Genomic DNA, 17,386 nt, shown 5'->3' with positions numbered 1-17,386 from the left:
GTGAATACGTTTTTTGGATGTTTGGTCTATGACAGTATGCTCTTTGCATCTGGTTGAAAAAATCAATGAAGTAGCATAATTGTTGCTAGCTACATTTGGTGTGTAGGTTTTAGTGTAACTTGGTACTTTATCTGAAGTGTAGCTTTTAGGTTAGCTTAACTCACGTTTCTGGTAAGTAGTTGGTAGCTTAGCTTGCTACATTTGTTGAGTAGTTTGCCCAACACTGGAACTGGAACTAAAACTGGGAACGTCCCACTTACTTTTGTCTTCGCTTCAGATACGTTCAAATATCAAGTTTTAATGCTTTTAATGTTACGTATTTGAAAACACGGTTAAAAAAACAAATACTATTTTTGTCCCTTTTGGCTTTTCATAGTTCAACACATTGGGTCATATCATCTTGGGAGTTTTTTACCCCAAGGCCTCAGCGTGTGGGTACTAAAATTAATGTTTTTAAACCTTTCAAGATTTTTAAAACGTCTAAAAGATTCAGATTGAATGAATGTGGAAGATTCTGTGATTTTACTGGTTTTGTTTATTTAATAGTTCTTATTCTTTTAAATATCATTGTATTAAAACAGCAATACATAAATAAATGTAAAAGTTTGGTCATTGTGTTTGTTTTGATTCCTTTTGTAGTGTTATATATGATAACTCTTACCTGACAGAGAAAGCATGAAGAGCCAAATGTGTTCCATCACGTTGCACCTGCCAGTGGTGATGTATAAAACTATTAACACAAATGTATTTTGGTAAATTGACATAGAAGTAGTTCAATGTAAATATTACAAATCAAACTACTAGAAGTCAATTATTCTAGAAATATGGCCAAATTAGAAATTGATTTTGAAAGGACTCAATAGTTCTTTTTAAATCAATGTGTAAATGTATAACCACGATCATTTTCAACCAAACCCAAATTAGGAACAGGACAGTTTGAACAGAATTATTGATGCTCAGAATTACAAACATTTGCAATTTAGACAATGTTTTATAACGGTATATTACTAATAAAACATCACTATAAAGAAAGGGCTGAAAGCAGCTACTAATGGAACTTTATTTCCTCAGTAAATGTTATGTGAGTAAATCAAGCCATTTTTAATAGTACAACATCATTACTAAGCAAGTGTTCATTCATTCTGAAATCTCTTTAAACTGAGCTAAAGTTAGTCTGTGGACTGATAAAAGTTTGTCTTACCTTTTAAATGAGTTATCAGAGTGTTTCTGAAGATCTGGTTTGTGGACTCTTTATATGGGTTAGTTACGGTGAACAGGATATTTCAGTCACATATGCAAACTGCTTATCAGAGCTTTTGTTCAGTTCCCTCCTACAGCTTTCTTGAGTTTCTTGATCATTTTTAGTTAAAACTTATTTGCTTGTTGTAGAGGGGATTAGATGTTACAAATTTGAGTTTAACTCATTAGAATATTGTGATACTCCTTAAAATAATTAATTAATTAAAAAAAATGTTTTACTTTACTTTTGCATTACTTTTTTCTCACAACCACTTTCTCTTCTGCACTGCTATCATTCCATACAAATAAGCCATTCATTGCATACAAGAGACATTACAAGTCATGTTAACTACTGTACAATACTCACGTCAAAACAATAAACTAAACAAACAGATATTTAGAAATTAGGTCTTCATGTTATATTTTTAATAAAGAATCAATAACATTGTAACAGGTAATTGTCGGGCAAGGAGGAGGCGGGACCCGGCTGAACAGTCAACAGAAAAGTATAATGAAAAACTCAAAATAATACCAACATAAACAAATACAGACACGCAACGCGGCCCCGTGCGTCTCTCTCTTTCTCTCACAAACTGGGGCCTCTGGCTCCCCTTTATCTCGCTCTCCATATGATCAGCTGATTCAGCGTCGGCCTTGTTCCATTGTGGCCCGGCCACGCCCTCCTCCTCATCACACTCCTCCCCCACCAGATTCAGGCCGGGGTGCCCCCTGGTCTGACTAACTCCTCCACCCCCATCTCTGGTGGGGAGATGCTAACCTTCCGGCTGTTCTGTGAGCCTGTGATCCACCCTGTCTCCTGCGAACCTGGGGGAGAGATGAGGGGAGGTATGGGGAGACGGAAAGGGCGAGTGGAGACACACAGAGAGGAGAGCGAGAGAGAGGAAAACTTTGCTCCTGGACATGCTGTCGCCAGGTCTTCATCCGCTCCTCCACCCTCTGGTGGATGCCAGTGAGTCCTCCGGCCCCTGGCGGACAGAACTGCTTCTCTCCTCCTCCAGCTGGACAGTCGCCTCATTCAGCTTCTGAAATGAATGTGCTACCAAAAGAAATTATAATAACTTTGATAAACATCAATATAAAGTATCATTGTCTTCCTCGACCCGCTCTGAGTGGGATTCGAACCCACAATCCCCGGCATGGGAATCGAATGTGCTAGCAAGGAGGCTATAAAAGCCATAGTGTCTAGCCTCGGATGCTAGTGTGACTCTTAAGGCCAGGAGAGTTTATGCACTGCACAACAACTGTCACGTACCAGTTGTTTACCGTTACACAAGCATCTCAATATAATTAATCAATACCTTCAGAACGTCTTTCAGCCAATCAAAATCAAGCATTCAACCATGCTGTGGTATACTTGTGGTTACTTAATAGTGAACCCCGCTGCAGTTTCTCTTATCTATGTCTCCTGTACATTATAATTATGAGAGACTGAACTCATTATGAGAAAATTACATTGTCTCTTTATAAAAGGATAAAAGAGAAAGGAGGAGGTGAGAACCGGCTTGACAATATAAATAATAGCTTAATAATAAACTGAACCAAAAAGACACACACACATCCACACACACACACACACACACACACACACACACACACACACACACACACACACACACACACACACACACACACACACACACACACACACACACACACAGGTGTCGGGCAGCTGCCCGTAACTCTCTCTCTCTGTCGCTCTGCCCTCTTCAGTCAGGCTTTATCCCTCTCGATGACTTGATTAGCCTGATTAGGGGCCGGGTGTGCAGAATCACGACCCGCCCTCTGCCCCGCCACACTCTTGCTCTGACAGTTCAATATTATTGAACATAACAAGCTAAAATATTCAATGCACTTTATTCCACATTAAAAAATGTCTATCTGGTACCATTTTATTGGTGAGACTTAGTGAAAGATAATTTACCGATATTATTTACCAATACTACAAATAGTACTCTCACTTAAATGTAATCAGTAATTATTCAGGCTACTTTTAAAATTCATATTTATAAAGCTTAGACTATCTTTCCATTATTGGAAGAAATATGTGTGATATGCCATTTTATCCATTTCAGGACCCAAATGCACCTAGCTGTGACATTGTAGCTACCAAGCAGATTAGTCAAATGAATAAAAAACATAACAAAGCAAAAATCATTTGCCAGTATTCACAAGCTGGAAAAGATCATGGAAATGATTTGGTTAAAAGGTGTGGGAACCCCATTTTAAGGTCTAATCAAATGTAAGCAAATGTGTGACGTTGACCTTCAAAGACTCATCTCCAAAAGTCAGATGTCCTGATTTCTTTGAAATGCTCTCAAGTGTTGCTGGGATAACATGAATAGATGTCTGTCTTTGTGTGTTTAAATACAAAAATAATTTAAAGTATGGGTCCCCTTTGGTGTTCAGGAATAGTTTTCTCTATGTTTACTGAACTGAAGCACCAGTTGGCCGGGCCCAGGGTGCAATGAAAATGTACGTGGATGTGTCTTCAGCGTATTTCAGCATAGTTTGCATGTTTGTTTGTTTTTCGGCTCATATCAATGTGGATTGTAGGTGTTGATGTTTGTGAGTAGAGAATGAGGCATTTTTGCAACTTGGTTTCAATAAATGCTTGTATTGTTTTGAGTTCTGATATTTACCAAATGTCAAATTATCAAGACAAATTAGTTTTCTCATGACATGACTCCTTTAAATATCAAACACTTGTAGATGAATTTGTGGACATTGATTCCAGCAATGCCAAGATCATGGGTTTGACACGTATGCTGATACATATATATATGTTGAAAGCACTGTAAGTTGATTTGGAGTACAGCTTGATCAAAATACTCAAGAAAGTGTTGTTGTCAACTTGGCACTGAAATGTAAAGATGCCTGCATATGCAAAGCACAGCAAATGTGTTGCCTGGAGGTCACCTCCAGTATATTTGTGTAAACACATTATATGTTCGTGATTAGCAGAGTACATTTTCAAGTCATGCAAAAAGTAAACATTTTACCTATGCAAATAAATGAGGTAGTGCAACTTATATCCTTCAAGCTCTGTTGTTATTTCCAAGGTTGAGTGATACTGTAAAATAAAAATGATCATTTTATATCAGCAGCAGCCTCTCAAATGTCCTTTTTAATCAAATAATAAATATTATTAACTACAACATTACTTAAAAAATATTGCCAGTATTTTGAAGCTGTAGCACAGCAACACTACTGTAACTGGCCCCGCTCGACCCACACTGAGCAGGATTCAAACCAGCATCCCTGGCATGGGAGGCGAGTGCGCTAATGAGGAGGCTGAAGGCTACATCCTCTATCGGCAGTCGCTAGTGCACCTCTTGAGGTCAGAGGAGTGAGGTTTACACACTGCACAGATACCTATCAGCTGGCTACCGCTACACTACCATAGCACTGGTGCTGTGTACATACTAGCTATAAACATGCCATCTATCTATCTATCTATCTATCTATCTATCTATCTGTCTGTCTGTCTGTCTGTCTGTCTGTCTGTCTAGCTATCTATCTATCTATCTATCTATCTATCTGTCTGTCTGTCTGTCTGTCTGTCTGTCTGTCTAGCTATCTATCTATCTATCTATCTATCTATCTATCTATCTATCTATCTATCTATCCGTCTGTCTATCTATCTATCTGTCTGTCTGTCTATCTATCTGTCTGTCTGTCTGTCTGTCTATCTATCTATCTATCTAGCTATCTGTCTTTCTTCTATCTATCTATCTGTCTGTCTGTCTGTCTGTCTATCTATCTATCTATCTAGCTATCTATATATCTAACTATCTGTCTTTCTAACCATCTATCTGTCTATCTATCTGTCTCTCGTTCTGTCTGTCTGTCTATCTATCTGTCTGTCTATCTATTTATCTATCTGTCTGTCTATCTATCTATCTATCTATCTGTCTGTCCATCTGTCTGTCTATCTGTCTGTCTATCTATCTGTCCGTCTGTCTGTCTATCTATCTGTCTCTCGGTCTGTCTGTGTGTCTATCTGTCTGTCTATCTATCTGTCTGTTGTCTATCTATCTAACTGTCTGTCTGTCTATCTGTCTATCTATCTGTAATGCTGAGTAACGAGGCTGACGAAGAGGTGCGGATCCAAATGCAGTTTGAACTTTATTTAGCTGAATAGACAGGGCAAAACACAAAGCAACAACCCACGATGGGGAAAAGAAACGTAAACTCGATAAGGAAACCACGGTAGACACAAACAGGGAACTAGGGAGAGAGGCGCACACACCAGGCTAACATCAAACGACGATCGACGAAGACTGAACAAAGACACAGGGTATAAATACACAGACAGGGAAAAAAGGGACCAATGAAAGAACAGAACTCAAACAAGATAACAATGTGATTAACAGAAACCAAAGGCAAATTAACAAGGGCAGGTGAAAACAATGAACAGAGGAAAACACGAACGCTAACAAAGAGACTATGGAATTACATAAGGGACTAAAGTGAAAACTAAGAAATGCAAAAGTGACAACAAATGGTAAACAAAAGGGCAACAGAGAAACAAGACAGGGTGGACTATGGAATTAAATAAGGGACTAAAGTGAAAACTTAAGAAGTGAAAAGTGACAAGATAGAAAACAAGGGGGCAACAGAGAGACAAGACAGGTTAATCATTACATAGCCCCCCCCTTTAAAGATCGGATTCCAGACGATCCAAAACAATAAAAAAAAGGCAAAAAGACCCACAAAGAAAAAATAAAATGAGGGCACCAGGGGCACACACACAGAGACAGTCCACGGGGGTACAAGGGGCACTGCGACAGTCCACGGGGGCCATTAGGCAGTCCAGGGAGGTGGAGAGGGTAGACTGGTAGACCATGGAGGCCGAGAGGGCAGGCAAGCAGTCTATGGGGGTGTGTCAAGGGACCAGGGTCAGGTGGCCGCAGAACAGAGGCCGGTTTAGATGGCCCGGGAGCTGGCCACCTGGCAAGGACAGGGACCGGGTCGGGGGGCCTGGGAGGAGGCCACTGGGCAGGGACTGGGTCAGGAGGCCAGGGAAGAGGACTCTGGACAGGAACAGGGGCAGGAGGCCTGGGTGGAGGCCACAGGGCCGGGAACAGGGTCAGAAGCCCTGGGAGGAGGCCACAAGACAGGGACTGGGTCAGGAGGCCTGGGAGGAGGCCACAGGATAGAGGCCAGCTCGGTGGCCTGGGAGGTGGTCGTGGGCCAATGGGCGTTCAGGGGACCTGGGAGGTGTGGCCACTGGGGGAGCTGGCGGAGCAGCGTGAGGCGGAGCCAAGGAGGGCCTCTGAGGCGGGGCAGTCGAAGACTTGGGTGGCGGCGCCCGCAGGAGGCATAGGCAGGGCCGCAGGAGACCCTGGGGCGGAGCAGAGGCAGGCAGAGCCATGGTGTACCCTGTGGGCGGAGCCAGTAGAAGGCTTGGGAGGTGGCGCCGTGGAAGGCTCGGGAGACGGAGCCGAGGGAGGCTCGGGAGGTGGAGCCGAAAGAGGTTCTAGAGGCGGAGCCGTAGGAGGCTCGGGGGGCGAAGCCCTGGAAAGCTCAGGAGGCGGAGCAGAGGGAGGCTCTGGAGGCGGAGCTGAGGGCGGTGGCGCCGTGAGACAGTTCTTGGAGGCGAGGCCTGGAAGGCTCGGGGGCGGAGCCGAGGAAGGCACAGGAGACGGAGCCAAGGAAGGCTCAGGAGGCGGAGTCGCAGGAGGCTCTGGAGGCGGAGCCGCAGAAGGCTCGGGAGGCGGAGCCGCAGGAGGCTCCGTGGGCGGAGCCGCAGGAGGCTCCGGAGGAGGCTCGGAAGGCAGAGCCGTGGATGGCTCGAGAGGCTTGAAGGGTAGAGCCCTGGGAAGCTTGAGGGGCTTGAGAGGCGGAGCCCTGGAAGGCTCGAGAGGCTTGAGAGGCGGTGCCCTGGAAGGCTCGAGAGGCTTCAGGGGCGGAGCCCTGGAAGGCTCGAGAGGCTTGAGAGGCGGTGCCCTGGAAGGCTCGAGAGGCTTGAGGGGCGGAGCCCTGGAAGGCTCGAGAGGCGGAGCCCTGGAAGGCTCGAGAGGCTTGAGGGGCGGAGCCCTGGTAGGCTTCGAGAGGCTTGAGGGGCGGAGCCCGGAAGGGCCGAGAGGCTTGAGGGGCGGAGCCCTGGAAGGCTCGAGAGGCTTGAGGGGCGGAGTCCTGGGAGGCTCGAGAGGCTTGAGAGGCAGGGCCCTGGGAGGCTTGAGGGCGGAGCCCTGGGAGGCTCGAGAGGCTTGAGGGGCGGAGCCTTGGGAGGCTCGAGAGAGGCTTGAGGGGCGGAGCCCTGGGAGGCTCGAGAGGCTTGAGAGACAGGAGCCCTGGGAGGCTCGAGAGGCTTGAGAGACGGAGCCCTGGGAGGCTCGAGAGGCGGAGCTCCGGAAGGCCCGAGAGGCTTGAGAGGCGAGCTCCGGAAGGCCCGAGAGGCTTGAGGGGCGAGCAGTAGGAGGCTCAAGAGGCTCTGGGGGCGGAACCGTCAGAGGCTTGAGTGGATCGAGAGGCGAGCAATCGGAGGCTCTGGAGGCGGAGCCGTAGGGAGGCCCGTGAGGCGGAGTTGCAGGAGGCTCGAGAGGCTCTGGGGGTGGAGCCGTAGGAGGCTTAGGGGCGGAGCCCTGGTAGGCTCGAGAGGTTCAGGAGGTGGAGCCCTGGGAGGCTCGAGGAGGCTTGAGGGCGGAGCCCTGGTAGGCTCGAGAGGTTCAGGAGGTGGAGCCCTGGGAGGCTCGAGAGGCTTGAGGGCGGACCCCTGGTAGGTTCGAGAGGCGGAGTCCTGAAAGACTTCGAGAGGCTGAGCTCTGGTAGGCTCGGGAGGCGGAGCTCTGGAAAGCTTCGGGAGGCTGAGCTCTGGAAAGCTCGGGAGCGGAGCTCTGAAAGCTCGGGAGGCAGAGCTCTGGAAAGCTTCGAGAAGCTTCGGATGGCTGAGCTCTGAAAGCTCGGAAACTTCGGATGGCTGAGCTCTGGAAAGCTCGAAACTTCGGATGGCTGAGCTCTGGAAAGCTCGAGAAACTTCGGATGGCTGAACTCTGGAAGCTTCGGGAGGAGGAGCCCTGGAAGGCTCGAGAGCGCTGGCTCTTGGGCCGGTCACGGCCATTGGCACTGGCACTGGCTCTTGGGCGGTCATGGCTACTGGCACTGGCTCTTGGGCGGTCAAGGCTACTGGCACTGGCTCTTGGGCCGGTCGTGGCTACTGGCACCTGCTCGGGGACGGTCGTGGCTTTGGGCACTGGCTCTTGGACGATCGGGGCCACAGGCGCTGACTCAGGGACGGTCGAGGCTACAGGCGCTGGCTCAGGGGCGGTCCGAGGCTACAGGCGCTGGCTCAGGGGCGGTCGAGGCTACAGGCTGGCTCAGGGGCCGGTCGAGGCTACAGCGCTGGCTCAGGGGCGGTCGAGGCTACAGGCTGGCTCAGGGGACGGTCGAGGCTACAGGCGCTGGCTCAGGGGCGGTCCGAGGCTACAGGCTGGCTCAGGGGCGGTCGAGGCTACAGGCTGGCTCAGGGGACGGTCCGAGTCTGCAGCGCTGGCTCATTGGCGTTTGAGGCTTGCGGCACTGGCTCATTGGCGTTTGAGGCTTGCGGCACTGGCTCATTGGCGTTTGAGGCTTGCGGCACTGGCTCATTGGCGTTTGAGGCTTGCGGCACTGGCTCATTGGCGTTTGGGGCTTGCGGCACTGGCTGGGTTACCGTGGTTGGCGGGATTCGGGCTCACTCGCGGTGACATGCGTGGAGCTCTAGCTACGCTCACCCGTGACATCGCGTGGGCTCTAGCTCGCTCACCGTGACATGCGTGGGCTCTAGCTTCGCTCACCGTGACATGCGTGGGCTCTAGCTTCGCTCACCGTGACATCGCGTGGGCGAGGCGGAAGCCCGTCTTCTCCTCCTTCTCGGGCAGGCGAGGAGGACCGCTGGCTCGTTGACCGGCGAAAGGGCGAACCACGGGCGAATGGAGGGTCAATTCTGCGGGAGGCTACGGGGTTCTCCTCGATGATGTCCACAGTTAGATGAGAACCGCAGATCTGTAGGGTCTCTCCTCAGCGAGCAGCATCAAGCGTCCAGTCGCAGCGTTGCGGTGGCAGCCGCTCCTTCAGCCCATCATTCAGGTTGCCTCGGAAGAAGACCACGGAGAGTAATTAGGAAAGTCTGAAATGTTTGACAGAGCCAGAAAGTCGTGGATGTGGTCTTCTATAGGTCGGTCCCCTTGCTTCAGGCTGAGCAGATCGTAATTAAGCTGAAAAACTGCTGGATCCATAGGTGGTCGATCGTTCTGTAATGCTGAGTAGCGAGGCTGACGAAGAGGTGCGGATCCAAATGCAGTTTGAACTTTATTTAGCTGAATAGACAGGGCAAAACACAAAGCAACAACCCACGATGGGGAAAAGAAACGTAAACTTCGATAAGGAAACCACGGTAGACACAAACAGGGAACTAGGAGAGAGAGCACACACCAGGCTAACATCAAGCGACGATCGGCGAAGACTGAACAAAGACACAGGGTATAAATACACAGACAGGGAAAAAAGGACCAATGAAAGAACAGAACTCAAACAAGATAACAATGTGATTAACAGAAACCAAAGGCAAATTAACAAGGGCAGGTGAAAACAATGAACAGAGGAAAACACGAACGCTAACAAAGAGACTATGGAATTACATAAGGGACTAAAGTGAAAACTAAGTAATGCAAAAGTGACAACAAATGGTAAACAAAAGGGCAACAGAGAAACAAGACAGGGTGGACTATGGAATTAAATAAGGGACTAAAGTGAAAACTTAAGAAGTGAAAAGTGACAAGATAGAAAACAAGGGGGCAACAGAGAGACAAGACAGGTTAATCATTACACTATCTAACTGTCTTTCTGTCTGTCTGTCTATCTATCTATCTATCTGTCTGTCTGTCTATCTATCTATCTATCTATCTATCTATCTATCTATCTATCTATCTATCTATCTATCTATCAGTCCTTCTGTCTATCTATCTATCTGTCTGTCTGTCCATCCATCCATCCATTCATCCATCTATCTACATCAGGGCAGTGAAGGCTCAGCCAGTGGTTAAGGCGCTGGGTTACTGACCGAAAGGTCGGGGGTTCAAGTGTAAACGTCACATCCTTTGGATTTTCCCGGCAAAAGCGACCCACTCCCTTCATATGAAAATCAGTGTACAGGCTTTAATTGGCAACATAGGAAGACCATGAAGGGCTACATTTTTTACATGCGTTACAAGCTGTTCACACATTGGCAAATTGTTACATATTGCACCTTTAATAAAGGTTGTGTCACATCTAGATGTGTTTACGTTCATGTTTTGTGTTGATGTCTTTTATTTTGAAAAGTGTTTCCATGCTACCCTCATGTTCATGTGTCCTGTTCCCATTGGTTATAGTCTTGTTATTAGTTCTGCTTTGTCACTGGGTCATGGTCTTTGTCTTCTTATCTTGTTTATAGTTCATTCTGTTCATTGGTTGATGTTACCCTTGTAGTCATGTTTTTGTTTTTCATGCTTCAAGTAATAAACTGCACAATAAACTGATGATGAAGTTTAATAAACACTTCATCATCATCATCATCATCGTCTGCCTGTCATTGCCGGCATCGTTACAGTTTGTAATAAAGCATTCACTAATTGCTAGCTAATCTAAAGTGAGAACAATATATGCCTAATTAAACATTGATTAACATGGTTCAACAGAGTTTCGACATTCGGGCCAGTACTACACTGTCACCGAGTGCTGTACATGTGTCCTATTGTGATTATTAAATCACAACAGCCTGTGATTTTATTAAAGAAATATCCAGTTCTCTAGTGCTTCACACTTTAAAGTGATGTGAGAAGTGTTGATCCAATAAAAAACATCATATTATGATGGCGCTCTGTGTATTAGATTACAGAAAGAAAAACGCTCATTTAATGTGAAGCGCACAGCACATTCCAGACTATTTCACGCATCCACATATTGAACTGCTTCTCCAGAAGTGATTAACGGACACAGTGATCCATCCAAAAAAAAGCTTGGTTTAAAATGGTGCATGAAATTGAAATTTCCTATTTCAGTTATTTTATTATTATTATTATTGTTAATATTATTATTTGCCATTTAATCACTGTCATGTGACCGTCAAGTGATATTGGTGATGTGCTGGCTGTATCCAGAGCACACACGCAGACTGTAGTGGCGGGATTTTGACTTCTGCAATCGGATTTAATGAAATAATTCTAGTAGGTCCACTACTATCAGTGGTAATAATAAGAACAAGTCTGCTCATAAATCTTGATAGGATGGAACATGCTAAAGTTGTGTTTGAGCAATTTGAGGATCTCTGAACTTTCCTCTGTCACTATTATTCCTGTTTTAAGTCTTCGGGATTGAGATGCTGTGGAGACGGTTATTTCCTGGCCAAGTTTTCAAAGTAATGGATCATTAATAAATGTAATAGTTAGTGTTCCTAAAACATTAATAAACACATAAGCAGAAATATGTATCCAATTCATTACATATTTTATATCTTTATTAACTGTGAATTTATGCTAAAAATGATCGCTGTGGCACTCCACACTTAACCTTTGCTTGATTTCACAATTCCTCATTTACACAGACAAAGTGGTATAATTTATTCTTAATGTTCTCAAAAACACTTCTTTATCACTGGTTCACATCATCTAAAATGCATCAGTTAGGTATGATTAACAAAACATTATCAAAATGCCTTTAAATGTACTTATTAAAAATTTATAAATAATTTTCTACAGTGAATATAAAGGAATAACAAACTATTTGTACATAGCTTATTATTGTATTAATAATGTAGGAACAATAATTTATAAATGATCAATTCACTATTAACTAATGCTTAGCAAATACCTGCTAATACATGCAAATGTGCACATATTATAAAGTGTTACCCTTTTTCTTCTGTTCAACATCTGTTCTGTCTTGTTATCATTATCTCTGGAAAACCATCCCATCTGCTTGTTTTCTCCATTTCAGTTTTTGGATCTGGCCAGCTCTGGTAACCTCGGGATATGAATCCCCATGTTGTGACAAGGAAACCAATAGAATAATATTAGCATAAATGCCATTCAATTTTATGGAGAGTTATAGATCATGATGTATATTTCTGGTTCCGACAAACCTAACTAAAACTTGTTGAAGGATAAATTAGGTGTATGTATGACTAAATAGATGAGTCTTTAGTTTATACTTAAACTGAGTGAGTGTGTCTGAGTCCCGAACAGTGTTAGGGAGACTATTCCATAGTTTAGGAACCAAATATGACAAGCATCTATCTCCATTTGTGGATTTTGATGGTCTAGGAACTAATAATAGGCCGCAATTTTGCTATCGTAATGAACATGGTGAAATATAGTGTGGTAGAAGGTCACTTAAGTACAGCTGAGCTAGACCATTCAAAGCTTTGTATGTAGTTAACAATTTTTTTAATGAATATGAAGTTTAACAGGTAGCCAATATAAGGATGTTAAAATGGGGCTAATATGATCATATTTCTGGGTTCTCGTAAGCACTCTGGCTGCTGTATTTTGAGCCAATTGAAGTTTATTTATTGATCTTGCTGGACATCCTCCCAGTAATGCATTACAATAATCTAGTCTTGAGGTCATGAACACATTAATACATTTTTCGGTATCAGCAACAGAGAGCATGTGTCATAACTTAGCAATATTTTCTAAAAACATTAGAGATCTGATTTTCAACGGACAGATTGGTATCAAATATAACACCTACATTCATCGCTGTAGAAGACGATGTAACAGTAAATCCATCGAGAGTCCAATGATATTTTAGCGGATTTTTAGAGTTTTTTTGGTCCAATAATTACTACCTCTGTTTTGTCAGAGTAGAAAGAAATTTCTGGCCATCCAATCTGTGATTTCTTTGATACACTCTGCTATATGGGAGAATTGTGAAATTTCATCGGGTTTCAAAAAGATATAACAATTTGGGTATTGTCAGCATAACAGTGGAAACTTATTCCACGATTCCTGATAATATCTCCAAGGGGAAGCAGAAAGGAGAAAAGGAAAAAAGTGGAGGCCCTAAAACTGATCCCTGTTGCACTCCACACTTAACTTTTTCTTGATTTGACAATTCTTCATTTACACAGACAAAGTGGTAGCGGTCTGTTAAACAGGACCTAAACCATGCTAATGCAAGTCCACAAATGCCAACATAATTCTCAATGAGAATGTTGTGATCTATGGTGTCGAATGCAGCACTGAGTTCTAAAAGCACTAGAAGAGAAATGCAGCTGTGATCAGATGATAAGAGCAAGTAATTTGTTACTCTGATAAATGCAGTCTCTGTACTGTGATGAGGCCTAAATCTTGACTGAAATTGTTCATAAATATAATTTCTCTGTAGAAATAAACATAGTTGGGAGGATACTGAGGATCCTCTCTTGAGATCATGAGTGTGATCATTGTACCATGGTGGAGGGCTTTTCTCTTCAAATTGTCTTTAATCGAAGGGGGCCACACTATCAAGAGTGCTAGAGAAGGCTGCATTTCCATTTTCTGATATTACTTCAAGTTCTTCTTGACTTTTTGGCTTACTGTGTATATGAGATAAGTCTGGAAGATTATTAGTGAAGCTATCTTTAGTGGTAAAAAAAAAATAGTTTTACCTGAATGGTAGCATGGTGTAGATTGAGTAACATTAGCTGATCGCAGCAAACAAGACATGAGGTAATGATCTGAGATGTCCTCTCTCTGTGGCAGAATTTCTATATTACCAATATCAACTATCAACAAATATTAAATCTAGCATATGATTATGGTGGAGTTGGTTCTGTCACATTTTGTCTGACTCCAAGAGAGTTGAGAATACAGATAAATGCTAATCCCAATGTGTCATTTTCATTATCTATGTGAATGTTGAAGTCACCAACGATTAAAACTCGATCTACAGCAGCTACAAGATCTGATATTAAATTAGCAAATTTACCAAGGAAATCAAAATACAGCCCGGTTGATCTATATACTGTAGCAACCGCAAAAGAGAACAGAGATTTTTTTTTTTATTGTGTTTGACGGTGTCACATTAAGCATTATTAGTTCAAAAGACTTACACTAATATCCTGTCATCTGAGTAACACCAAAAACTTTACTTTTAAATTGCAGCAACACCTCCTCCTTGACTCTTCAGGTGAGGCTTATTTATAACTATAACCTGGTGGAGTAGATTCATTTCAGCTAATATATTCATCAGGTTTCAGTCAAACAGAGTATATCCAAACTTTGATCTGTAATTATGTAATTTACAATTAGTGCTTTGGTTGAAAGAGATCTAATGTTTAGTAGCCCTAACTTTATATGATGTTTATCTTCTAATGTTTTGTTATTTTTGTTATTTGTTATTTGACTCCTACCCCCAAACCTGTGGTGGACCAACGACTGGCTGACGACCTGAATGTGTTTTACTGCAGATTTGAAAGGCTCAATCTCACACCCCAAACCCACTCTGACCTTCACTACACAAACACCAACACCTCCTGCAACCCCCCTCCTCCCCCCTCCTGCTACTCAACCTGCACTCAAGATAGGTGAAGATGATGTGTGCCATGTCTTTCGGAAGCAGAAGATGAGGAAGTCTTCAGGTCCAAATGGTGTTTCACCAGGGTGCCTTCGATCCTGTGCTAACCAACTGGCCTCCATCTTCACTCAGATCTTCAATAGATCACTGGAGCAGTGTGAAGTCCCATGCTGCTTCAAACGCTCAGTTATTATCCCTGTCCTTAAGAAACCAAAAATTGCATGACTTAATGACTATAGACCTGTCGCCCTGACGTCTGTGGTCATTAAGTCATTTGAGAGATTGGTGTTTGCCACCTGAAGGACATCACTGGACCCTTTCTAGATCGGCTTCAATTTGCTTATCGTGCAAACAGGTCTGTGGATCATGCAGTCAAAATGGGATTGCATCATATCCTGCAACATCTGGACAGACCAGGGACATACGCAAGGATCCTTTTTGTGGACAACACCATCATCCCAGCTATTCTCCAGAGTAAGTTAAACCAACTCACTGTTCCAATGTCTATCTGTCAGTCGATTACCAGCTTTCTGACGGACAGGCAGCAGATTGTGAGACAGGGAAAATTCACTTACAGCACCTGTATAATCAGGACTGGTGCCCCTCAGGGATGTGTGCACTCTGCACTACTCTTCTCCCTCTACACTAATGACTGCACCACCAAGGATCCCTCTGTCAAGCTCCTGAAGTTTGCAGATGACACCACTGTCATCGGCCTCATCCAAGATGACGATGAGTCAGCATACAGAAAGGAGGCTGAACGGCTGGCTCACTGGTGCGGTCATAACAACCTGGAGCTGAACACGCTCAAAACGGTTGAAATTATTGTGGACTTTAGGAGGAACACCCCAACATTGACCACCCTCACCATTCTAAACAGCACTATGGCAGCAGTGGAGTCATTCAGGTTCCTGGGCACTACCATCTCACAGGACCTGAAATCGGAGACACACATTGACTCCATTGTGAAAAAGTGATTGTACTTACTTTGCCAGCTGAGGAAGTTCAACCTGCCACAGGTGCTGCTGAAACAGTTCTACTCAGCAGTCATTGAGTCTGTCCTCTGCACTTCAATAACTGTCTGGTTTGGTGCAGCTAAAAATCAGACATCAGAAGACTACAGAGGACAGTTCGGACTGCTGAGAGGATTATTGGTAGCCCCCTGCCTCCCCTTCAAGAACTATACACTTCCAGAGTGAGGAAAAAGGCTGTAAAAATCACTCTGGATCCATCTCACCCAGCCCACTACATTTTTGAACTGTTGCCTTCTGGCCGACGCTTCAGAGCTCTGAGCACCAGCACCGTCAGGCACAGGAACAATTTTTTCCCTTAGGCTAGCTATCATAAACAGTTAAAGCTGCCCCATTGAGCAATAATTATGTGCAATACATAGTTTAGTCTATTTATATTATCTAACATATCCTCTTCTGCCATTACATACATTGCACTGTACATAACTGAAAATACTGTATTTTTGTACTGTATATATATATATATATATATATATATATATATATATATATATATATATATAAAGGATTTGTATTAGATTTGCACTACGTATATGTAAGTGTATGTATGAAGGTGTGTGTCTGTGTGTATGTACGTATATGAATAATATTTTTTTATTATTATTATCTATGTCTTGCTGATGTTTTTGTATTGTTTTTGTATTGTTGTGAACTGGTAACTCCTGTAACCAAGATAAATTCCTTGTACGTGTAAGCATACTTGGCAATAAAGCTGATTCTAATTATTTTCAATTTTTACCTTAATACAAATTTTTCTAAATGATTCAGGGAGGGGTTTGTGTTTGGTAGTTGGGGGAACAGACACACTCTCTATGTGATATCTAGGTACACATTCTCTGTGTGTCATAGTTTATGTGACCTGTTTGATGTCTCAAGGCAGCTGTCAGACATTGGAATTTGCTAGTTTGTCTGCTTCCTGACCTGGGCCCCAGTTATTTAAATACTATCACTATTAAGCCATATTACTAGAAAGGAGAGTGGCACCTTCACTGGATGGATGGAGTCTGTCTCTATTTAGCAGGTCAGGTCTCCCCAAAACTCTTCCAATTGTCTATAAATCCTATGTTATTCTCCAGACACCACTCAGACATCCAGCCTTTCAGTGACACTAATCTATTATAAACCTCATCACCACGATGAGCAGGGAGGGGCCAGAGCATATTACAGTGTCTGACATAGTTCACACATTACCCATTACTTTAACATTATATTTAGTGATCTCCGACTGACGACGCTGGACATCTTTAGTGCCGACATGAATAACAATCTTAGAAAATCTAAGTTTAGCATTATCCAGCACTTGCAAATTTGATCTGATGTCAGATGCTCTGGCACACGAAATGCATTTAACAATGGTGACTGGAGTCTCTGTTTCCACATTCACTCTTTCAACATGATTCTCAGTGGGTGCATCACTGAGTGGGGAGAATTGACTGAAAACCCTAACAGGAATGGGGGAGTGGTGTCACTTTACTGAGCGACTATGCTGCCGAGACATCACCCAAATGCCCTGCTGCAGGGGCTCTACAGCTGCAACCAAAGTGTGTGTTGCTCTCTCTACTGCTTGCATCCGAAAC

The 17,386-nt window shown here is 43.9% G+C and overlaps 1 protein-coding gene across 1 annotated transcript in view; it reads right to left on the bottom strand.

The window, feature by feature from the left end:
* The window catches only part of LOC127653885 (macrophage mannose receptor 1-like), a 105,033-nt gene extending 103,824 nt beyond the window's left edge, over window positions 1–1,209 (bottom strand). Inside the window, exons 1-2 of the mRNA XM_052140705.1 lie at window positions 1,202–1,209; window positions 662–730 (exon numbers count right to left, since the gene is read on the bottom strand). Of these exons, the coding sequence (XP_051996665.1) occupies window positions 662–698 (37 nt within the window). The 5' untranslated portion in view covers window positions 699–730; window positions 1,202–1,209. The remainder of the gene's footprint in view (window positions 1–661; window positions 731–1,201) is intronic.
* Window positions 1,210–17,386: the final 16,177 nt, after the last annotated feature.

Source organism: Xyrauchen texanus, chromosome 2, assembly GCF_025860055.1.
Source record: "Xyrauchen texanus isolate HMW12.3.18 chromosome 2, RBS_HiC_50CHRs, whole genome shotgun sequence".
Taxonomy (NCBI): domain Eukaryota; kingdom Metazoa; phylum Chordata; class Actinopteri; order Cypriniformes; family Catostomidae; genus Xyrauchen; species Xyrauchen texanus.
This window is presented reverse-complemented; position numbering and strand designations above follow the sequence as displayed.